The sequence below is a fragment of the Mustelus asterias genome, chromosome 12 (assembly GCF_964213995.1).
Source record: "Mustelus asterias chromosome 12, sMusAst1.hap1.1, whole genome shotgun sequence".
Lineage (NCBI taxonomy): Eukaryota > Metazoa > Chordata > Chondrichthyes > Carcharhiniformes > Triakidae > Mustelus > Mustelus asterias.
Genome location: NC_135812.1, coordinates 96417389 through 96443179, shown reverse-complemented (window position 1 = coordinate 96443179; position 25791 = coordinate 96417389). Strand labels below are relative to the sequence as shown.

At 43.0% G+C, this 25791-nt stretch overlaps 1 protein-coding gene across 1 annotated transcript in view; it reads left to right on the top strand.

The window, feature by feature from the left end:
* Nucleotides 1–25791, top strand: part of map2k6 (mitogen-activated protein kinase kinase 6) — a 113623-nt gene that overhangs the window by 70856 nt on the left and 16976 nt on the right. The window contains exons 7-10 of the mRNA XM_078225662.1: nt 1690–1741; nt 5616–5743; nt 8136–8213; nt 13699–13838. Coding sequence (XP_078081788.1) covers nt 1690–1741; nt 5616–5743; nt 8136–8213; nt 13699–13838 — 398 coding nt within the window. The remainder of the gene's footprint in view (nt 1–1689; nt 1742–5615; nt 5744–8135; nt 8214–13698; nt 13839–25791) is intronic.

The following is a 25791-nucleotide window of genomic DNA, read 5'->3' as shown; positions in this document are numbered from 1 at the left end:
TAAGTGCATCAAGTCTGTATCCTTTTCAGGTTGGAATTTTAATTTAAGGCAATGAAACATGACCCGATCTAAGTAATTAATGAAAAACTGACCCAATTATATATTTTATCTTCATCCAGCCTTTTCTGAGTCTTCACCTTTTTCATAAGTGTGATGATATTGTACCTTTAAGAAATGTATTTTAGTCATGTTTCGAGAAGTCCCTTCCATTTGATTGGAGCTATTGTGTCTCCCGGCATCCTGTATTGTTACTGCAACAGCGCAATTGTTTCTAATGGCTACAATTTTGGTTTTAATCTGAACTAATGCTGTTCTGCTACTTTCCCATGGGATTTTGTAGAGTGGGGCTTGATTGGGGTGATTTGCAGGGGATGCAAGGCAGGAAGCTTGGTTTATACTGAATATTCAAGCTCAGATGCTGCTTTTGCAGTTGAGAGAGAGCAGTGTCTCGCATCCCCCCCCCCCCCCCCCCCCCCCCCCGCTGCCTTCTGAAGTTGGTGACTGGAGTCTGCCAGAGATAAGTCTCGTTTTAGGTGGTTCTGCTGTTTGAGAGTGGATCTTTCTCTCAGAGTTGCTGTTTTGAAAGTTGCTGATGGGAGGGGATCTCATAGAAACATATAAAATTCCAACAGGGTTAGACAAGGTAGATTCAGAAAGAATGATCCCGATGGTGGGGGAGTCCAGAACTAGGGGTCATAGTTTGAGGATAAGCGGTAAACCTTTTAGAACAGAGATGAGGAGAAATTTCTTCACCCAGAGGGTGGTGAATGTATGGAATTCACAACCACAGGATGTAGTCGAGGCCAAAACATTGTCTGATTTCAAGAAGAAATTAGATATAGCTCTTGGGGCTAAAGGGATCAAGGGATATGGGGGGAAAGGGGGGGGGGAGGATCAGCCATGATCAAAATGAATGGCGGAGCAAGCTCGAAAGGCTGAATGGCCTACTCCTGCTTCTAGTTTCTATTTTCCTATGGATCGCTGTCCAGAAGTGTTAAAAAGCTGAAATCCAGTATCATGTGAGCATACTTGTTGTGCTAACCAATTCTGAAGAAGGGTGTATGTCTGTGGAGTAATGCTTTAAACTCACGTTGTTTTGTTTCTTAAAGACTTGATTAGTTGTAAGTATTCGCATTCCAACCATTATTCATGTAAATTGAGTTTGTGTCTTTATATGCCCTGTTTGTGAACAGAATTCCCACTCACCTGAAGAAGGGGCTTGGAGCTCCGAAAGCTTGTGTGGCTTTTGCTACCAAATAAACCTGTTGGACTTTAACCTGGTGTTGTTAAACTTCTTATTAAATTGGAACAACAGAGATAGCTAGCTGTTAAGAATTATACTTTGCCATGTCTAAATATTTTAATTGGTAAATGTTATGCTAATTATTTTTGTTATATTCTAACTGTTCTTAAAATAAATTTGTTTCGATAAAAGCTTCCTCATGGATCACTTGAATCATATCTTGAGTGAAACACCTGATGCTCACCCTAATGCCAAACTCAAATTCAATAGTTGAGGTCTAGGCTAACTGCATAATATACCTTGGAGTTTCTAGTCTGGGCCATAATATAAGTTAACTCTGTGCAGACTGAATTTAAATTAACTGTAACCCACAGTTTAAAAGACACATGGCGTCCCGGTATCCCTTTGTGTTCTTGTAGGTGACTTGTGCTGTGTTTGTTTTACAGATTGTGAAGGCCTTAGAGCATCTACACAGCAAGCTGTCCGTGATACATAGAGGTATGTGCCTGATATTACCTGCAATGTCCTCAACCATTTCATAGGTGTGTAATGGGGCAAGAGTGAAGTGGCGATAGTTTAATAAATTTGGGTCCAAAATGAGTTGTGCTGCTGAAGAGTTAAAATATCTAGCGTGACTGCTATCGTTCTAGTAACACTCTTGCTTTGTTTCCTGTGGGAGAGCTGGTAATGGTTTTGCCCCTTTCCAAATAGTGATATCATGCAGTTTTGCTCTTTCTTCCTTTTTAACACACGGCTGCCCAGTAACAGTCAATTTCTTTTGGTATTGTTACGAACCCCGATGATGTTATATGCGAGAATGTTCCAACTTGAAACACTGGTGTATATTTTTGATTTGATTTATTATTGTCACATATATTAGTATACAGTGGAAAGTACTGTTTCTTGTACGCTATACAGACAAAGCATACCATTCAGAAAGAAAGGAGAGAATGCAGTGTTACAGTCACAGATAGGGTGTAGAGAAAGATCAACTTAGTATGAGGTAGGTCCATTCAAAAGCCTGATGGCAGCAGGGAAGAAGCTGTTCTTGAGTCGGTTGGTACATGTTTTCACACTTTTGTATTTTTTTCGCGATGGAAGAAGGGGGAATAGGGTACGTCTGGGGTGCGTGGCATCCTTGATTATGCTGGCTGCTTTTCTGAGGCAGTGGGAAATGTAGACAGAGTCAATAAATGGGAGGCTGGTTTGTGTGATGGACTGGGCTACATTCACGAGCCTTTGTAGTTTCTTGCAGTCTTGGACAGAGAAGGAGCCATACCAAGCTGCAGATTAATGTGAGGAGCCACGTGTAAGCTAATGAGAAATCAGTCCAGTTTTAATATAAATAAATATTAGAGAGTATTTATTACAGGAAAAGAAGAAAAATATACGACGAGGAAGATTGTAAAATATTATGACACTTAAGTATATGAATGATTAAACACACACCGTTTCCCTGAGATTTTCTTTTATTCCCAAACTATATCCACATTGTCTGAACTCACTGAGAACTCACACCCTTTTCCCAAACAACATCTAGTAACTCTATAAGTGAAATCCAGCCCATAGTTATCAAACAATACAGCTTCAATGATCAAGTCTGGGAAACTGTCTCTTGTTGGTTCAGTGAAGGTGCAAACTTATGTCTTTAAGAACAATTTCTGCAATATGTCTTGGCTCTGAATCTTAGATGAAAATCTGACCTCTCTCTAGCCTTTCTGGCTGTTAGATAGAACTCACCTCTCGAGCTGAAGATGGAAACTAGTCTCTCTGGCTGTTGGATGTCTCTCAGGTAGTAGATATAAAACTGATCTGGTTCCCCCTCAGGGTGCTGGCAATTATACCCTTTAGCCTCTTTGATTTTTTTATTTTATGGATTTGCTTTCTGCATCTCTCAAATTCCTTGACTTTAGAAATTAGCATCTGTACACCTCCACTAATCTCTCAGTCATCTAGGTAAGCTGTTTCTACTGATGGGGCAATTTATATCTGATCTTGTCTAGAGGCCTGTTAACCTTGGTACTGGGCAAATCGCATCTCATTATGCCTTTAGAGTGCTGGCTATTGCTGTTGATAGGCAGATTTCTACCTGTTTCTGGGCAAACCGCACCATGGCTTCTTGCTACTGCTGTTGCTAGTCAGATTCCTGACATCAAAGACTTTTAATTGTTCACTTTAAATTACCTTCAGTAAAATCTAGTACAAGAGTTGCTCACTGTGTGAAATCCTGCTTCATAAAACCACAACAAAAAATAGAGACACCAAGGGGCTAAGAATGTAAATCTGCAGGCCCAATCTGGGTACAAAAAGGACTAATTTAAGGAACATAATTCCCTATGCCCCAAGGGGGCCTGAAATACATGTAACTGACAATTGGGTCAGGCAACTTTTCAGGTGGCTGTCTAAAATGGGTGTTGGGCCCCCTCGTGTTTGCGAATGATGAACGCTATTGACTATTTGAGGACCCTTACAAGAAATCAGGCTGCCCTGCCTTGCTCAGTTTTCTGGAACCTGGGTGTATTCTAATCAGTGGCTGCTCTGGACAGGTTAATTCTGTGCAGCCAAGAGGAACACCAGGGTGCCCCTTCCGACTCCACGGTACTTTTTTTGGTTTCAGTCAGCATCTTGCCAATCCCTGTTTTCTGGGGAATACAGGCGAGTGGAGGTTGCAGGGACATGACAGGCACCAGCAGTTCACTCTGAATGTTTGAATGAGGCCCGAGGACTCTTGGGTGATGAGATCATTTCCTGTGGCCATTTTATTGTATCAAAAACAGCATCAAGGAATTTCATTTTTGGTTAAATTTGCTCTCTCTAGTAGATCTATTGGTTTATATATACTAATGGCAGCAAAGCATCCCCTTCGATTTGAACAAGTTATGTTGTAATCTTACCAGGAAGGGTGGAAATGATGAGTTTTCATGCATTTCAATGCAATTGAGGTTGAGTAATCTCAAACACACTGAAACATCCTGTTTGTGTTATCTATGATTGTCTCAAATCATAATTTCTCCAAGATTGATCAACTAACCTTCTCTACTGCACTGACAGATAGTGTGGAACATGTGGCATTCTGTTCAGCTGGTGACTCATGCTTACAAACCTCATTTCCTGACTCCCCAAAGCTTGTCCGCCATCTACAAGGCACAAGTCAAGAGTGTGATGGAATATTCCCCACTTGCCTGGGTGAATGCAGCTCCAACCGCACTCAAGAAGCTTGACACCATCCAGGACAAAGCAGCCGCTTGATTGGCACCACATCCACAAGCATCCACTCCATCCACCACTGATGCTCAGTAGCAGCAGTGTGTACTAGCTACAAGATGCACTGCAGCAATTCACCAAAGATCCTTAGACAGCACCTTCCAAACGCACAACCTCTTCCATCTAGAAGGACAAGGGCAGCAGATACATGGGAACACCATCACCTGCAAGTTCCCATCCAAGCCACTCGCCATCCTGAATTAGACATATATTGCTATTCCTTTGCAGTTGCTGGGTCTAAATTCTGGAACTCCTTCCCTAACAGCATTATGGGTATACCTACACCTCAGGGATTGCAGTGTTTCAAGAAGGCAGCTCACCATCACCTTCGCAAGGGCAACTAGGGGTGGGCAATAAATGCTGGCCAGCCAGCAATGCCCATGTCCCATGAATGAATAAGTATGGATACTGTAAATATGAGCAAGCTATTTAACTTGGAGTATCAATGCCAGGTGTGAACTCAAAATTGCAATGGATTCAGCACTACCCAGCTATCTGTGGGCACTTTTGTTTCTGCAAAGACTACTTGATAGTAGAATTGTAGTTTATAACATTGAACATTGTAGATGATAACATTGAGAACATTCGGTGAACCTGTCAGGTAGCTGCTTCTGACCTTGAACCAAACTCAGGTCAGAGATCCCAACCCATCATCCCCATCACCAAAACTACCCCAACAACATACCAGAATGATTCACCTCACACAGTTCTGTGCTGAATTCCATCTACAGTCAGCCATTTCTCTTGCCTGTTCATATCTTCTTGAGGTCTATCATTACCTTCCTTACTCTTTAGTACAGTTCCAAGTTTCCTTCAGGTACCAGTGGTTATTGCATCACTTTGGTAAAAGAATCCTGAATTATGTAGAACAGATTGTCTAGTGTGTAAAATGAGTCTCTCTTGTTCTGTATTTCTCATGTGTCCTTATTAGCATGTCATATGCAGTGCATCTGTAAATCTTAACAAACTGGAATGTCTTTCATCTTTTTTCTAAAAACATCTCGAGTATAGCATGTTTCCATTGCAAACTCTTTTAAGCTCCTCTAGCTCTGGCTCAATCTGTTTTGACCAAATAGGGGTGTTGTATAACGATTGTACTTCCTTTCAGATGTGAAGCCATCCAATGTCCTGATTAATGTACAGGGCCAGGTTAAGATGTGTGACTTTGGCATTAGTGGCTACCTAGTGGATTCAGTAGCTAAAACCATGGATGCAGGCTGCAAGCCATACATGGCCGTAAGTACAAGTTCTTACACCTTCCAAACAACAATGTAATCAAGGCTCAGTTTGGTTTGGGGCTTTAGACCTGCAGTAATAGGCCTCTGGAGCGACCTGCTTTGAGCAGAAACTTAACTTCTCAGCCTGTATGTTTGATGTCAGAATTTGAATTTTTGAGAACATCTGATGATATCTTGTGTTTGGACTTTCCCGTAAAATTGCCAAAGTTAAAGAGTGTTTGTTACCTCAGGAACTTGTTGGATTGTCCAGCACAAAGTAGGAAGGTTGGGTGGGGAATGTACCCACAGAACAGGTGGTCATGTACTTACAATATGAATCATTTCTGATGGCGAGAATTAATAATTTAAAGCTTCTTTGTATGAAGTGGCAGCCCATTAGTTGCTCATCACAGAGGCCATTCTTCAATGAGGAGCTCAGATTGATTGTTGCCATCAGCCTATTTGCCTTTGGGAAAACATTAGCCTGGATTTTATGGACAGAGGGTCACCAGCTGGGAAATCGGGGCAACTTGGCCTTGGCTGGTAATGGGAGCCCCGACCATGTGCTGATTAACTGCCAGCTTCTGGATTCCTGTCTCGGGGACAAAGGGCCAACCATGTCCCGACTCCTCAATCGGAGGACAAGCAGCTCTTCAGCCCCAGCAGTGCCATCAGGAGTTGTGGCCACTGCTGGGATTGCAACCAGGCAGCAACAGAGCTGATGGGAAGTCCTGAACCACAGGTAAATGGGGTCAGGCCCTGGTGAGGGTGGGTGGGGGGGTGTTTGTGGTGTATAATAAAAATCTGGTATTAAAAGCCTATTGGTGACCATAAAACCATTGTTGATTGTCATTAAAAAAACCCATCTGGTTCTCTAATGTCCTTTTAGGGAAGGAAATCTGTCTTCCTTACCTGGTCTGGCCTACATGTGACTCCAGACCCACAGCAATGCGGTTGACTCTTAAATGCCCTCAGGGATGGGCAATAAATGCTGGCCCAGCCAGTGACACCGACATCCCATGAATGAACAAAAAAAAGGGGGTTGTTTCCAAGCAGGCAGCCATTCCCAGGGGCTGGTCCTCTTACGCCCCACACGGTGCCCCATCAGCAGTCCTTTAATTGGCCACTTTTGGGCTCCATTAGCTTTAGGGCAGGCGAGTTTCCCTGCCACTGGTTAAATGCCAGCAGCTGCAGGATGGCGATGGGCATGCCGGCACGCTCCCTGAAGCCCCATAACGAAACCCCATGCTGTCTGAGGTCATCGCCACATTCATGCATTTTCCAACCCATATCACTGAACACCATTCAAGAGTGAATCTGGTTGATCACTTTTCCCCCGCCCCACCTCCACTCCCTGGCCAGGATGGGTTGTGGCATTCTATGGAACAGATCAGCCTCAGACTTGGAACTGATATGTGACTCCTAGACCAGAGATCTAAAACCTGACAGATTTTTGGATGGAACTTGTGTTGGGGTTGCTCACACTGGTACTGCTCTTCTATCTGTTAAGGAGTGATGACCACTAAGCATTTCAAAAGTCCACATCATTTCATAATCAAAATTGCAACATGCAGAGTGAGTTGTTTTGCATGCTATTGGCCTACAGCAACAGAGCATTGGGTTTCTAGCTGGGAGTCTCGAATTGAAGTAGGTTTTGATAAGCTTTCATGACTTTGCCTCCAGTACAAGAGGAGGCACGTGCTATGTGGTAGAAATATTACCCACGCCAGCTACCATAGTAACCAAGAATGATGCACTAGGGTCAACAAATCTCCTGAGGAAAATCTTCTGGGGGATTGCTTTTGAAAATACATAGAAACATAGAAAAACTACAGCACAAAACAGGCCCTTCGGCCCCACAAGCTGTGCCGAACATATCCCTACCTTTTAGGCCTACCTATAACCCTCCATTCTATTAAGTCCCATGTATTTCAGTTCTCAGAAAAGGGGAGCCACTTTTTTAACAAGTGTTTTATGGCAGCCGCTTAAAAAATTTAATCTTGCATCAGAGCAGATCAATAAAAATTCCATGGGGCGAATTTTCCCATCCTGTCCTCCACCGGAATTGTAGCGGGCAGACAATGGAAAGGTCCATTGACCTTGGGTGGGATTTTCCGGATTCGGGACGAGCGCAGCTGAAAATCCCACCCCATGTTACCAATGGGAATTCTGACTTGTACGGCAATGATGTGACAATGCCATCTTTGTAGGAGACTTTGACGTAAGGAGCGGACTGAATTCCCGAGAAACAACAAAAGGCTTTCCTATCTTGCCTTATCGCTGGTCACAGGATGTAGCGTGGAGTATTTCTGCCAGGAAGATGTTCCTGTGTTATTCGATCAGGGATGTTGAATGTGGTTTCAAAAGGTGACTCCTCTGCTGAACTGTAAAACCTTGCCTCTTTTCTACAGCCAGAGAGAATTAACCCCGAGGTGAACCAGAAGGGCTACAGTGTCAAGTCTGACATCTGGAGTCTGGGAATCACCATGGTAAGTTTTTATCCCGGAGATGATTCAGCTTCTGACCTGAGATTTGTAAATGTATGGGTGGTTAAAAATAGGGCAGTTGATAACTGCATCCTGTGTTACTCAATCATTGTCTGAACTCCTGTATGAGTTTATTGCCTTGTTACGTTATTTTTAGGCAAATATTTATGGGCCTACAAAAAATAGACACAATTAAAAGCAATTACTGTCACTTAGTTATCGGATAATATGAGCACATTTTGACATCATTACAATGACCTGGTATGAGGAATAAGGAGACGTTTCACCCGTAAATGAGCTAACACGGTGTTCCAGGATGTGGTCTATCAAAGATCTGTCTCACTCTGCCTTGAATGAATTCAATGATACTGGGGGAGAGAATTCCACATGCTAATATCCCTCTGAGAGAAAGGCTTTCTCTTCAGCTCAGTCTTGGCACAGTGGTTAGCACTGCTGCCTCACAGCGCCAGGCACCCGGGTTCGATTCCCGGCTTTGTCACTGTCTGTGCGGAGTCTGCACATTCTCCCCGTGTCTGCGTGGACTTTCTCGGTGCTCTGGTTTCCTCCCACAGTCTGAAAGACGTGCTGGTTCAGTGCGTTGGCCATGCTAAATTCCCCCTCAGTGCACCCGAACAGGCGCTGGAGTGTGGCGGCGAGAGGATTTTCACAGTAACTTAATTAGTGTTAATGTAAGCTTACTTGTGACACTAATAAATGAACTTTAAAACTTTTGAACTTTAACTAGTTCTGGTCTCCCCCATAAGTGGAAACATCCTCCTGGTATTTTCCCGTTCAAGTCCCTTCAGAATTTTATAAATTGCAATAAGATCACCTCTCATTCTTCTAAAGTCTAATGGGCCCAACCTTTCTTCACAGGGTAAGCCCTTCATCCCATGAATGAGTCAGGTGAATCTTCTCTGAACTGCTTCTAATGCAATTATATATATTTTTTCTCAATAAGGAGAACAGAACTATACACAGTATTCTAGATGTGGTCTCACCAATACCCTGTACAGCTGTGGTAAAACATCACTACTTTTAAATTCTATCCTCCTTGCAATAAAGTGATACAATCGATTCACTTGATTGATACTCAACAGTAAGTGGGAGTTTTCACAGCCAACAATCAGGTTTCTTGGTCACATAGTGAGTGCATCGGGAATAAAAGTTGATCCACTGAAGAATAGAGTCATAAAGAATTTCTCGTTCCGAGAAACATCACAGAGCTACAAAGGTTCATGGGAATGGTGAATCAAGTAGCAAAACTTCTAAAACGCTGGAGAGAGCTCAATGATCCACCACGTCAGTTGTTAATCCAAGACAATGAAGTGTGTTAATAGAATCATAGAATCCTACAGTACAGAAGAAGGCCATTTGGCCCACCGAGTCTGTACCAACCACAATCCCACCCAGGCCCTATTCCCGTAACCCTCATTTACCCGGCTAATCCCCCTGACATGAGGGTCAATTTAGCATGGCCAATCAACCTAACCCGCACACCTTTGGAGTGTGGGAGGAAATTGGAGCACCCGGAGGAACCCACGCAGGCACAGGGAGAACGTGCAAACTCCACACAGAGAGCCAAGTTGGGGATCGAACCTCGGTCCCTAGCGGCAACAGTGCTAACTACTGTGCCACCGTGCTGAGAAAAAACACATTAGGACTCCTTCGAGAAAATCAAGGAGAGGTTGATGTCACCAGAGGTATTAGCACATTACGATCTGAAGTTACCTACAATAATAGCAGCAGGCACATCCTCTATAGGATTGGGGGTAGTACTTTTTCAGGGACAAAGAGATGGAAAACGCAGACCAATCTGTAACGGAGCATGTTCATTAACTGATACAGAGAAGAGATGAACAGTAAACAAAAAGGAAGCATTAGCAGCCGCATGGGCATGAGAGAAATTTGCTTTAAGGCCTGAATTCTCAGTCTCTCACACCCCACGACCGCTGACAGCGAGAACGGAAAATCTCTGTTCACAGCAGCGGGACTGGATAATTCCAGATGCGGACGAGGTCAGAGAATTCCAGCCTATGTCTTAGGTACACAAATTAGGATAAAAACAAACCATAAAACTTTAGTCACACTACTGGATTCAAAAGAGTTTGCAGTGATGCCATCAAGAATTCAAAGGTTTAAATTACAATTAATGAGGTTGATACTCATATGGTATATGGTCAAAGGAAATAGCAGAGAACAGCAGCTGCATTATCACACAGTGAAACAGGGAATCCAGGAAAATGTGATATTGAATTTATGGAGGAAGTTGAAGAGTTTCCTATAATGACAGTCCAGATATTACCAGCAACTACATAATGAGTCAGTGAAATCCAAGAGGCTCAAAAATCGGACAAGGAATGTAAGCATTTCACAGCATTTTGCCTTAGAGGATGGCCAACATATAAATACATAGTCCTATCTTAAAACCATACTTTGTGCAGAGATCACATCTGACAGTGAACAATGATTTACTGGTTTGTGATGATAGAATAGTAATCGCTTGAGCATTGACACTTAAGATCTTCCAAAGCCTTCCAAGGTCATTTAGGTATTACCAAATGCAGAACCAGAGCACGCTATTCCGTATGGTGAATGGACCTCTCAGTCATTGGAATCATACAATCCCTTCAGAGCAGAAGGAGGCTATTTGGCCCATCGAGTCTGCACCGACCACTATCTCACCCAGACGCTATCTCCTTAACCTCACCTATTTACCTTGGTAGCCCCCCATCCCCAACACGAAGGGGCAATTTAGCGAGACCAAACCACCTAACCCGCACAGCTTTGGAGTGTGGGAGGAAACCGGAGCACCCGGAGGAAACCCACACAGACACAGGGAGAATGTGCAAACTCCACACAGACAGTGATCGAAGACCAGAATTGAACCCAGGTCCCTGGTGCAGTGAGACAGCAGTGATAACCACTGTGCCACCAAAGAATGTTTTTCACATGTATCACATGTACAATTCACAAATGGGAATGAAAAGAGCCACTAATGCCACCTTTTTCTATAGGCCTTGGGAATGGCAAGGAATGGATTTATTTGAGCATACAGGGAAAATGTTCACAATAGGTAATAGATTAGTCCCCGAGGTGAACTGTGAAACAGTTACATGGTCAGATATTAGAAACTAGGTTAATGTCATTGAAAGAAATTTTCATAGTCCATGGGACTCCTGATATTGTGAAAACAGTTAATGGCCCACAATTTGCGAACAAGGTTTCAAAAGTTTATAGACTTCTTTGATTTCCTGGCTACTAGAGAGAGCTGTCAGAACTGTAAAGTCATTACTGAATAACATGAGGAATTTCAACTAGTGCTGTATAACTAGAGTTCTAGATCCTTGCCCTTGCAGAATCTTAATTTACACCCATTCAAGTAATAATCTGTGTTCCTATTATTGTTACCAAAGTGGATAACCTCACATATATTCACATTATACTGCATCTGCCATGTAGATGCCCATACACTCAGCCTGTCCAAATCACGCTGGAGCATCTCTGCATCCTCCTCATAGCTCACCCTCCCACCCAACTTTGTAGCAACTGCAAATTTGGAGATGATACATTCAGTTCCCTCTTCCAAATCATTAATATATAATGTGAACATTTGGGGTCCTAGTACAGATTCCTGAAGAACCCCACTCGACACTGACTGCCAATCAGAAAAAGACCCATTTATGCCAATTCTTTGCTTCCTATCTGCTAACCAGCTTTTTTTCCACCTCAAGACATTAACTGCAATCCCATGTCCTATAACTTTACATAATAGTCTGTATTGTGAGACCTTGTCGAAAGCCTTCTGAAAGTCTAAATAAACCACATTCACTGGTTCTCCTTGGTCAACTCTACTAGTAACAGCCTCAAAAAATTCCAATAGATTCGTCAAGCATGATTTTCCTTGTGTAAATCCATGCTGACTTTGTCTGATTATCACAGAACAAGAACATTATCAGGTCTTCGACTGGAAGAACAGGTTTGGATCAGAGATTTGTAAAAACAGGGGAGATACCAGCAGATCTGAGCGAGATCTTACCTTGTCCAAATGGAACCTGGCACTAAGAAGAAACTGAAGAGGTTTGATTGTGATTGAGCAACAGAGTGAAAAACAGAGAGCAGAGAGATCACGATCATCAGGAATGAAAGAAGACACTGGAGCAAGTGATCCCAAACCATTTACTAGTTTGAATTTTGTTCAACAGTGTCCAGTAGACCAGTAGTAGAATGAGAAGGACTTATTCCCTACAAGTGAGAGGTGAACAAAGTATGGTAGACTTGTAAAGGCAACACAACGTGTATCATTGTATGATAAGGTGAGAATCTCAAAGGAAAACAGAAAGAAGAGAGAGAACGTGGAGAGAGAAAGAAAAACAATATTCCCCTTAGAGAACAAAAGAGGCTACATTCTCTACGAGACTTAAACACTCAAATGTGCAGAATGACAAGAAGACTGAAGCATTGAGGAATGTCAGAGAATGCTGAAGTCTGAGCGGAGATGTATTAGAATGGAGTGTGCGAGACTAAGTCCTGTAGAAGGGTTCATTAGAATTTGTGTCCTCATAGAAGGAAGAGGCATATGCTCATGAGATTGGAGAGTCTAGGAGAAAGCAGCATGGAAAGAAGCTAGTGTTCCCATACTGTAAATTTGTTACAGTAGAGTTAGAGCATTTGCTGTTGGCAGTCCTTGGGCATTACTGAAACTACTGCAATAGTATATCTCCTGCTAGTCCTGCCTCTATATGTGCAACTGGTCTTTTCCCTTCACAGATGTTTACTCAATTTGGGTTGGAAATTATTTGGAGTTGGCTTGAAGGCCCAGCTGCCAAGAGAACAAGAGGCACCCACAGCTTCCCAAGGGAATGTGTTTGTTTTCTGGGAACATAGAGTTAGCAGGCAGAAATTTCAGCATGGAAGGAAGTGTTCTACATTTAAATAAAATTTGATGCTGAAATAATCGTCAGACTCAATCCCTGAATTCTCCTCCCATCTCCACCCCTCCCCGCCCCCGCCACAACCTGCAAATGTGCAAATGCAGCCATGCATGTTTTGAAACTATTTATGAGCACTTTACCGAACACAATGAGAAAATTACTTGACAGATTTTAAACCTAATTTTGACCCAAGCCAATTTCCACTGGACATTGCGGGCAAGGTCAGCATTTAAGACCCCTCCAATTTGCCCTTGAGAGAGTGGTGGTGAGCTGCTGCCTTGAACTGCACATCTGTGTACTGAAGGTTATCCCACAGTACAATTAAGTCGGGATCCCAGGATTTTGACCCTGTGACAATTTGTGGTACAAATATCATGCAATTAATGTTTTTATTACAGTGCCATTTACTCTCTCTATGCTATTTGCGATTTTGTTCTTCCTGAATTATTTCACCATTGTCTCTTATCAGCCCACAGCAGTATGAGGATTTCTTCAACGTTGTTAACTACCGTGGACCTTGAGATTAACACTGCCCATATGTGTGTTCTGTTTAGATTGAGATGGCGATCTTAAGATTCCCATATGATTCCTGGGGCACACCTTTTCAACAACTCAAACAGGTGGTGGAAGAGCCTTCTCCACAGCTTCCTGCTGACAGATTCTCGAAAGAGTTTGTTGACTTCAGTGCTCAGTGGTAAGAAGTTTTTTTATTTGTGTCACAAGTAGGCTTACATTCACACCGCAATGAAGTTACTGTGAAAATCCCCTAGTCACCACACTCCGGCACCTGTTTGGCCATTCTAAATTCTCCCTCGGTGTACCCAATGTGCCTAACCAGCACATCGTTTGGAGTGTGGGAGGAAACCAGAGCGACCGGAGGAAACACACACAGACACGGGGAGAACGTGCAGACTCCACAGACAGTGACCAAGCTGGGGATCGAACCCGTGCCCCTGGCGCTGTGAGGCAGCAGTGCTAACCACTGTGCCGCCCAAGATCAGTGAGCTGGAAATGTTGCCTCTCTTTCTGTGTTCACTAATTTCTGGAGTTTCAAAATGTTTTCCCAGCCTCCTTCCCTGGGGAAATAAAAAGTGAATTAATTAGCATCGGTCTAAGACGGAACTTTTTTTGTATTGGACTCCTTGCTCCTTCAAATAGTCCCATGGAGCCTTTAACTGCAGAACCACAACAGACCAATGTGGTCTTGGTTTAACATCTGACCAGAAGATTGGCACCCCCAGTAATGGTACTTACTCAGCACGTGCTGAGATATGCTGAAAGTGTATGTTGTGTATCATTATTCATAGCTGTTAAAAGAAATGACTTGATTACCACAGGTATGGCCTGTGCAAGCAGATATTTTTAAGGCAAAATTGGCAAGAGAATCAGGGAGGCAATGGCCTAGTGGTATTATCGCTAGACTATTAATCCAGACACTCAGCTAATGTTTTGGTACCGGGGTTCAAATCCCACCAGGGCAGATGGTGGAATTTGAATTTAATTTTTAAAATCTGGAATGAAGAATCTACTGATGACCATTGTCAATTGTCGGAAAAACCCTGTCGGTTCACTAATGTCCTTGAGGGAAGGAAATTTGCCGTCCTTACCTGGTCGGGCCTACTTGTGACTCCAGAGCCACAACAATGTGATTGACTCTCAACTGCCCTCCAAAGGCAACTAGAGATGGGGAATAAATGCAGGCCAGCCAGTGGCGCCCATGTCCCATGAATGAATAAAAAAGAAAGAAAATTGAAATGATTTTATAGTACACTGGGTTTAGTTTTAGATGGGCAGATGCCGTGGCTCCTTTAATATTGGAACAATCTTGCTTTGGTGCAATGAACATTCTTGTATTCGAAAATGTAACGTCTGTTCTCTGTGCAGTTTTGTTTTGGAGGTAACTTTTGGAAGCGGTTTATGGGTTATTTTATATCTCTCCTAAGGTCAACAAAGTTGGCAGGTTAACCCACAGTTTTTCAGGAGGATTTGTTTTATAGAGTTTCCTTTTTTATTTGCGCATTTAAGTACATTTTGGAAAGAGACAGATGCTGATGACTTAGCTGATGGTGTATTTTATATGTTCAAAGCAAGGGTTATAGTGGATTCATTAAATTCAAGATGCCTATTTTGACAAGTTCAAGCTCAAAATAGCATCTTTAAGTTAGCCTTTTATGCTAGCAGTGGAAAATATCAGCCCTCCCTTAAAGGTTGTCTGTATCTAATTTTCCTTTCAAGTAAGTTTGGAACATAATTTTGGGAACTTTCTTGATTTAATTTAATGACAAAAATTGCAGGAAGTCTGCCTGTTTTTTTGAAATTAGACAGCTTCCTGTATGAGTTACTTAAGAATTGCTGCAAAGATTCCTGTATAAGTTAACTCAAAAACAGCTTTTTCCCTGCTGCCATCAAACTTTTGAATGGACCTAGCTTGCATTAAGTTGATCTTTTTCTACACCCTAGCTATAACACTACATTCTGCACGCTCTTATTTCCTTCTCTATAAACGGTATGCTTTGTCTATGTAGGACGCAAGAAACAATACTTTTCACTGTATGCTAATACATGTGACAATAATAAATCAAATCAAAGTCACTAATTTTACTGCAAATGTAATTTCTTTTCCCCCAAGTTATATTTTTGGAACAGCACGTGGTTCAGAGGAAATACCAATACGCAGTACTGAGATTGACCCAGTGGAACTGTAGGAATATTCTAGTTCAGCTGGTCTTCCAACGGAAACTAACCGTGCGGGCGGCACGGTAGCACAGTGGGTAGCACAGTGGTTAGCACTGCTGCTTCACAGTTCCAGGGTCCCGGGTTCAATTCCCGGCTCGGGTCACTGTCTGTGTGGAGTTTGCACATTCTCCTCGTGTCTGCGTGGGTTTCCTCCGGGTGCTCCGGTTTCCTCCCACAGTCCAAAGATGTGCGGATTAGGTTGATTGGCCAGGTTAAAAATTGCCCCTTAGAGTCCTGAGATGTGTAGGTTAGAGGGATTAGTGGGTAAATATGTGAGGATAGGGCCTGGGTGGGATTGTGGTCGGTGCAGACGCGATGGGCCGAATGGCCTCCTTCTGCACTGTAGGGTTTCTATGATTTCTATGATTTGTAGGGTTACCATTAAGATAATACAACAATGTCAAGCCAGGGCAGGCTGTATTGGAGGGATGAATGTGACCATTCAGACTTTCAAATTGTCATAGCAGTGACCATTGCTGGAAAATGATCTGAGACTCAGCTTAATGGTGGAATCTCTGTTTGTGGCCGATACTGAACAGAGCAAACTGCTTCTTCACAGCAGTAGATTCAGGGAAATGAATCTGACTTGCTGACTGTGATAAAGGGCCAACGTTCTCCTGGGACCACATTTTCCATCGACAGGAGGATGTTCAAACTGATGACTGAGCTAAATTTTCTCTGTATCTGTTCAATTCATCTCAAATAACTCTTATGACTTTGAAATCATACTGTGGAATACTAGTGTACCCCTGTACTTCATGTATTTGTCTGAAAGCACATTCTCTAATATTTCCCTGAGACATTAACTAAGATGACAAAAGAACCTCAGATGAAGGCATGTTATGTGCTGGTAATCCAGATGTAATATCAGGATATCTTACTGTGCTTACCCCAGTCCAACGCCGGCATCTCCACATCATGTGCTGGTAACCCAGATGTAATATCAGGACCACTATCTCAAAGTTTGGACCATGTAGAGATTGCAGAGCTATTTGTCTTTTTACATAAATGAAGGCACAAGGAGAGCTTGCTCGTGTTGTAGTTCATGTTTGGCAGCTCCCAGCCCAATTGCAATCTCAGATTTCAAAATAATTTTTAAAAAATTACGAAGTACACTTATACAGCTGTATGACTGGTGCCACATTTTTGCAAAAAGGAATGGGTAAAATGAATAATTTGAACAGTAGATTGTACAAGGCGATGGCCTTGTGGTATTATCGCTAGACTATCAATTCAAAAGCTCATGTTCTGGGGACCTGGGTTCGAATCCTGCCACGGTAGATGGTGAAATTTCAGTTCAATCAAAGAAATCTGGAATTAAGAATCTAATGATGACCATGAAACCATTGTCGATTGTTGGAAAAACCCATCTGGGAATGAAAAGAGATGGCTTGATGGGCCAAACGACATTTTACTTTTCTACTTCTGTTATGAACATGAGTTCTCCAATATTCTCAGGGAGTTTTTTAAAGTTTATTTATTAGTGTCACTAGTCGACTTACATTAACACTGCAATGAAGTTACTGTGAAAATCCCCGAGTCGCCACACTCCGGCGCCTGTTCGGGTACTCTGAGGGAGAACTTGGCGTGGACAATGCAGCTAACCAGCACATCTTTCGGACTGTGGGAGGAAACCGGAGCACCCTGAGGAGAAACACACAGACATGGGGAGAACATGCAGATTCTGCACAGACAGTGACCCAAGCCGGGAATCGAACCTGGGTCCCTGGGGCTGTGAGGCTGCAGTGCTAACCACTGTGCCGCCCGCGCTGCAAGGATGTGGGGGAGCACGGTAACAAGTTGAAACCCAGAAATCCAAATGGTACAGAGCCCCTGGTGAGCTCAAAGGTAGTACCTCGTTATCATTTTCTTCTTCCCTTTCCCGCTGAAGATTGACAAGCCGGCAGGCTGCCAGTGGGAAAACAAGCGTCAGGAGGCTGCAGCCATTGAGGACATTCTCCTGTCATCGGGAGAGACCAGGCAATATGGAGAGAGTGAGGGGGAGATCGGGCAGCAGCGAGTAGTGGTTGCAGATGAACCGAATTATTCATGAATTGTGAAAGGTCATTAATCTAATATGTTAACTGTGTTTCACTCTTTACAGACGCAACCTGACCTGCTGAGCACTCCCAGCAATTTTCAGTTTTTATTTTAGATTTCCAGTACATACAGTATTTAAATGTTGTGTATTCATTTTTAATGATCAGCCCTCTTCATCCATTGTGTGGAGGGGGTGTGATTTAACATCAAGAGCAACCAGTCTGTCTCCTGCCAACCAAAGAGGGAAGACAAAACAATAAAATAAAATGTGAATGCAACCAAAATGTCCTGTGGAAATAACCAAATAAACTTATCTTGTTGATTTCCAAGAAGTAGCAAACTTGAAATGTGGGACTCGAATTGGTTCTTTTCCGATCCCAATGTGTAAACTAGTTCCTTCCCTGTCACCCAGAGGCATTTGCTGGCACCTACTCTATTATGGTCCTTCATGGTGTCACTTCTCCGACCTTGCCACATCGTTTCTTGATTGTGCTGGTCCCGGATAATAGCGTGCGAGCCTAAAAATCTGTCCCTTGTCCAGCACCAAGCAGTTTGCCAGTCTCCCAGCTCCTTCCTAATGCACAAACTGAGTCTGATCAGCATATTTAAATATGCAGAGCCCGTTCAAATCCCAGTGTACAAATTCACCAGCCTTCAGGCGGGGCACGATAGCGGCAAGAATCACGGGAGACCTGGTCATGACAGGGAGCTCGGAGGACACTGAAGTTGCCGGGTGGTCGGGGGCATGGCTGGGCGAGGTCCATCTGGCACACCGGTGGTGCCTGGCAGTGGCCACTGGACAGCCTGGCGTGCCAGTTGGGTACCACTAATGTGCCGGGTCAGTGCCGAGGGGGCGGGGCATTAGTGGGGACGATGACGGATGGTTGGGGGGGTGGGGGGTGCTATGCAGCGGGTTCTTTTACAATGAAAAGTAGAAAATGTGGCAACACTCAGCAGGCCTGGCAGCATCTGTGGAGAAGAAGCAGAGTTAACATTTCAGGTTAGGGCTAGTGTTTGTGACTTCAGTGGTGAATGAGTTAAAGGTGTTCCTGAGGTTTCAGCAAATGTACTTATTCCATTTAGTTGGGTTTGGCTGGCATCCAACCCTTCAACTGGAAGGAGCTGTGAGTGTAGCAGGAATGCAAGGTTCCAGCGTGCAGATCCCATACATTGTTCCGAAAGAAAGGCAGGTGCATCAAAATATTGGACCTATACTCTAACTGGCAACAGCACTGTCCATTGCATCAATCTAAATGGCAATCTCTTCAGTTATTGATATCAATTTATTATTGTCACATGTATTAGTATACAGTGAAAATTATTGTTTCTTGCGCACTCTTCAGACAAAGCATACTGTACATAGAGAATGATGTGGAGATGCTGGCGTTGGACTAGGATAGGCACAATAAGAGGTCCCACAACACCAGGTTAAAGTCCAACAAGTTTATTTGAAATCACGAGCTTTCAGAGCGCTGCTCCGTCATCATGGTGAAGGAGCAGCGCTCCGGAAGCTCGTGATTCCAAATAAAGCTGTGTGACTTTTACCTGGTGTTGTGAGACTTCTTGTTGTACATAGAAAGGGAAAGGAGAGAGTGCAGAATGTATTGTGTCAATAGAAAGCCCTTCATAATTCTAAGCTGAATGGGCAGTGAGCAAAGTAAACAACATAAAATGTCTTGCTCTATATTTGAAAAATGTTAAAACCTGCATGAATATTTTCCCCACCACTTTCAAAATGCGGAGGCGATGGCCTAGTGGTATTATCGTTAGACTATTAATCCAGAAACTCAGCTAATGTTCTGGGGACTCAGGTTCGCATCCCGCCATGGCAGGTGATGGAATTTGAATTCAATAAAAAACAAATCTGGAATGAAGAATCTACTGATGATCATGAAACCATTGTCGATTGTTGGAAAAACCAATCTGGTTCACTGATGTCCTTTAGGGAAGGAAATCTGCCATCCTTACCTGGTCTGGCCTATATATGACTTCAGAGCCAAGGCAATGTGGTTGACTTTCAATTGCTGTCTGAACTAGGGCAACTAGGGATGGGCAATAAATGCTGGCTAGCCAGCGATGCCCCATGTCCCACGGATGAATAATAAAAAATAACCTGATTGATGTGTTTCCAGTGCATGAAAGTTTGCTGACTATTTGTGAACTGATGCACAGTACCGAACAAAAATATGACTTTTAATGACCTCGGTCGCATAAAATTAATCCACTCCTGACTAACCTCCAGCGAAATTCAATTAAATCCTTGGAAGAAAAAGGACTAAATGCTTGTATTGAATAACAAAATAAAACATTGTGACTTGCTAGTTTAGGAACTGCCAACATGAGATGGTGCCTAGCAACACGCAATAGAACTTCAAAATAGCATTCCTCGATAAGCCATAAATGTGCTGAGCTGACTTCAGGGATATGGATTTGAGATTTACGCTTTTGAATAAATGAGAGAAAACAAAATGCAATTTTCTTGAGGCGTGTTTACACTCTCGAATCACCCTCCTTCGAAACAGGTAAGTTAATCAGTGCAGTTCAATCATAGACAGCAAAGCTCGGTCTGTACTCTTAAATTGAAGAACTCTTCAACTTGCGTTGCAAAATGGATTTCCACTTTTGAAACAAAAATGATAAGGTTACAAAGACCAAATTCTTCCAGCATTGCAAATTGCTCATTTGATCTTCTGAGACCATTCCTACTAAAAAAAAAATTCCGCGAACCTCAACTATTCCCAGTGGATGGAATCCAAAGCAAATAGTCTCTCCATCTTTCACTGGAAAATTGGATTCTGAAAATAAAGTCCCCACGCAGCACATTTTCCACAGAAATCTCAAAGCACAAATGAGTTATAGAGTTAGAGGTTTACAGCATGGAAACAGGCCCTCTGGCCCAACTTGTCCATGCCACCCAGTTGTTACCACTAAACTAGTCCCAATTGCCCACGTTTGGCCCATATCCCTCGATACCCATCTTACCTATGTAACTGTCTAAATGCTTTTTAAACAGTTAAAAGTTAGTGCAACATTTCATTGGTGGATAGCTGTGTCTCAATTGTTCAGAAGACAATAATCTTGATGCCACTGTTCGGTGGATTCTAAACGATATGAATGCATACAGCACCAGTGATGGGCTATCTATTTAGGCAACTTCCAACCTTTTATTATCATATGAAAGCAAAATTTGGCTGTTCCCAAACTGATGAATCAAGATTTATTTATTTTTTTATTCGTTCATGGAACATGAGCGTTGCTGGCTGGCCAGCACTTATTGCCCATCCCTAATTGCCTATGAACTGAGTGGTTTGCTAGGCCATTTCACAGGGCAGTTTCATATTAATTGACCATTCAAACAGCCTTTCTCCCACCTGGAGTTTTTTAGCTTTTCATGTAGGTCCTTGTCAGTCTTTTTTTCAACAAGTGGAAGGATTTGATTCATACTTGTGGAACACTCATTGCATTTCAGAATGTCTTTTGTGATCCTTCTTGGGATAAACAGTTTGAGAAGGTTTTGGAGTCAACACTGAAAGGTGCCAAGTTGCCTGTTCACATATCCCTTTTCTGAATGAAGGCTTTTTCAAAGTACTTTTTTTGGCAGACATTTGCTTTTCAAACAGTTGTCCTTAAAAAATCTATAAATCATGACTACACGTTTGTGACATCTTGTAGAAACTCTTGCTATTGTTTCTATATTTCTAGCCAACTTTCTCACATACTCTTACAGTCTAGGATTCTTATTTTTTGTGAAGAGAGCTTAGTTCTGCCATACTCAGCTCATGACTATATATTGGCCATTCAGAAAGTCCAAATGGAAGAGACGGCTAAGTATCCATTTGCTGTTATTTTGCATGGGGCTAGTAATTCCACCAGGGCATTGCCTTTGGCTTCAGAGATCCTGGATTAAGGATAGGAAGACCAACTGATGTTCCAGTCTGCCACTATTGAATAATTGGTGTGACAGTCGGCTGCAAGCAGAATCAAAGAACAATACAGCGCAGGAACAGGCTCTTCGGCCCTCCAAGCCTTCGCCAATCATTTTGTCCTATCTAGACCAACCGCCTGTATCCCTCTATTACATAAGAACATAAGAAATAGGAGCAGGAGTAGGCCATCTAGCCCCTCGAGCCTGCCCCGCCATTCAATAAGATCATGGCTGATCTGAAGTGGATCAGTTCCACTTACCCGCCTGATTCCCAGCCTGTTCATGTGTCTATCCAGATAAGTCTTAAATGACACTAATATATCTGCCTCAACCACCTCACTTGGCAACGCACTCCAGTCCACCACCATCCTCTGCGTAAAAAAAACTTCCCCTGCCCATCTCCACTGAACCTTTCCCCTCTTATCTTGAACTTGTGCCTTGTATTTGTCATTTCTGCTCTGGGGAAAAAGCTTCCAACTATTCACCCTATCAATACCCCTCATAATTTTATAAAATTCTGTCAGGTCGCCCTTCAGCCTCCATCTTTCCAGGGAAAAAAATCCCAGTTTATTCAATCTCTCCTCATAGCTAATACCCTCCATACCAGACAACATCCTGGTAAACCTTTTCTGTAATCTCTCCAAAGCCTCCACGTCCTTCTGGTACTGTGGTGACCAGAATTGGACACAGTATTCCAAATGTGGCCTAACCAACGTTTTATATAACTGTAATGTAATTTGCCAACTTTTAGACTTGGTGCCCTGTCCGATGAAGGCAAACATCCCATATGCTTCCTTCACCACCTTTTCCACCTGTGCTGCCATTTTTAAGGGTCTGTGGACCTGCATGCCCAGATCTCTCTCTGAATATGCTCCTGATGGTTCTGCCATTTATTTTATAATCAGGCTCATCTGCGGTGTACCCTTGCTTTAATAGGCTCCTGAGCCTTTATCGAGGTCTATAGGAATAATGGTCACGGGCTAGATAATGTTGCTTTGACTGGAACTCCACTCCAGCAAGGAGTCAGTGGTGTCAGGAGAAGGGAGACATTTGATGGGTATCAAAAGAAATTATTTTCTTCCTGAATTGCTGAGACGGACTCCTGTGCATCCTGCACAAACTAATAACCCTTCCTGATTGGACCGCAACTATTTAGAATGGCTTTCAGCTGTTCCGATAAAATGATGCCCATACCTTAATTCATTTAGAATTTATTGGGTGTTTTTTCACAATTGGATAAGGGAAAAATATCACAAAACTAAACAAGATACAATCAAAGGCAGTTTGGAGAATCGGAAACAAATAATTCCATAAAATAATTCCGATCGAGCTCAAAAGAATAAAGGTGCTTGAGGGTTGAGAAACACACAAAGATTGTTGGCATAATGTGGAATGTTTTTAAATAGACTGAGTTGTAACTATCTTAATGCATGTCAGCTCTGTAGTCACGCAGGGATTTGTGTTTTTTCTCCTGACACGCAAGTTCTGATTTGTTCTCTGGGTGCAGGAAGGGTGGATTCTCCTGGAGTTGTAGAGAGGGAATGTGCAATTTAGAAGTGTTTCACAATTGAGAAGAGAAATACTTGCAGTTTCTATAATTTAGACATGACATAAACCTATGTATACCCGAACACTGAATTTAAGGGTGTGGAATTGTCCAATCCCGTTTGCCCTGCCATTGTTGCCAGCGAGAATGGAGAATTTGGTGCTCTGCCAAAACTCCATTCACTGCAGCACGCCAGGAGAATGGGTAAGGTCAGAGATTTCTGGCATAAGAGTTCTTCATTCAATTCAAGGTGAATGTGGCTATATCTTGGCTTTGAAATACCTGCCCAAGTTTATTATTTTGTGGGGGTGGCACAGTGGTTAGCACTTCACAGCGCCAGGGATCCGGGTTCAAAACCGGCCTCAGTTCACTGTGCGGAATTTCCATGTTCTCCCCGTGTCTGCATGGGTTTCCTCCGGGTGCTCCGGTTTCCTCCCACAGTCTGAAGATGTGCGGATTAGGTGGATTGGCCATGCTTAATTGACCCCAGGCCAGAATTTTACCACCCTGGAATCTGATTGGGCGAGGGGCGGACAACAGGAAGGTCCATTGATCTTGGGCAGGATTTTGTGGTTTTTGAACGAGTGAAACCGTAAAAATCCTGCCCGTCGTGTCAGGAGGATTAGCAGGGTAAATATGTGGGGTTATGGGGATAGGGCGTGGGTGGGATTGTGGTCGGTGCAGACTCAATGGGTTGAATGGCCTCCTCATGCACTGTACGGATTCTATGAGATGGAATCCATTTACTGTGTTTGTCTTTTCCCATCGCTATACTGTAGTTATGTGGTCTTGTGAAGCCAGAATGGGCCACTGCACCAGTTATTGGCCTTCGCGATGCTGTTGCTACGGGAATCGATTTCTCTTGCTTGGCACATCATGATTCTGTGGAGAATAAGGGTCCACTTCAGAACTGCTGCAGATGCAACATGCTGCTCATAGGGTATCCTGTGAGTTCTGGTCACAAGCTAAACTACTTCTCGCAGAGGATGGTGAATTTGTGAAACTTGCTGCCCCATAGCGCAGTGGAGTCTGAATCATTAAACTGTTTCAAGAAGGAGATAGATATATTTCTGATTTTAAAAAAGCAGGTTAAAGGGATATGGGGGACAGGTAGGAAGGTGAGACCAGGAGGAGATCAGCCATGATCTTATTGAATGGCAGAGCAGGTTTGAAGCGCTGAATTGCCTACTTCTGCTCCTAATTCCTATGAACATGGCCATGCTTAATTGACTCTTAGGCCAGAATATTAATGCCCCACCCGTCACGGGAATCAGAGTGGGTGAGGAGCAGGCAATGGGAAGCTCCATTGATCTTGGGCGGGACTTTATGGTTTCGGGATGAGCGAGGCCATAAAAATCCGGTAGTATCAGGGGGATTAGCAGGGTAGATACGTGGGATTACGGGGATAGGGCCTGGGTGGGATTGTGGTCGGTGCAGACTCAATGGGTTGAATGGCCTCCTTCTGCACTGTAGGGTTCTATGAGATGTAATCCATCAGTGTGTTTGGCTATTCCTGTGGCTATACTGCAATTAGTTAATTAGTTCCTCTGTTGTTAAACTTGCCAGTTTAATTCTAAGTTAAGAGTCAAATTCAGGAAGCGATATATTAACTGACTGGGTGAGATGGAACATTTTCACAACTCGAGGATGCAGAAAGGGGGCGGTTACATCAAAATGTAATAATTTGTAATATATCCATCACTTCATTAAGTTTTATTCTTCCATCTAAAGACAATCAGGCCTTATTTTATCTGACCGAAAGCTGACAGAGTCAGCGGAGTGTAACGTTGGTCGGGGAGTAAACCTTCTCAGTTTCTGCTGTGGGTTAGGTTAAGATGATATTCTGACCTTTGTTATTTGTGAGTTTCTGTGGTTCGCTGTGGTCCAGTTGGCAGCATTGCTGCCATGCAGCAAAATAGCTGAAAGTGTACATTACTGATGACGTGAAAATGTTACTAATTTTAATCATGTTGGAATACTCTTTGCCTACCATTCTACAAAACTTTCAGAAGATGGAAGTAACTTTTTTTCCCCTTGTTCCAGGTTATTTACATTATAAAACCATATCTTCCTTTGTGGATTTGCTGCATTTCTTTGAACTGCAAACACTTTACTATTTCCTCCTTGAAGACTTCACTTCATTATAATACAAATATTATAAACTCTATTTTCTCTCCCCCTTCCTCCCCATGGCTGGTTGAACCTGCTGCAAGAATAATTGGTGTAGCAGATGCTCCCTCTTTTATGTCAGCACTGACCAGTCCTGATTGAATGACCCAACTGCAATGTCCAGGGCACTTCTTTCCCTATGGGTGGCACAGTGGTTAGCACTGCTGCCTCACAGCGCCAGGGATCCGGGTTTGATTCCTGGCTTGGGTCACTATCTGTGTGGAGTCTGCA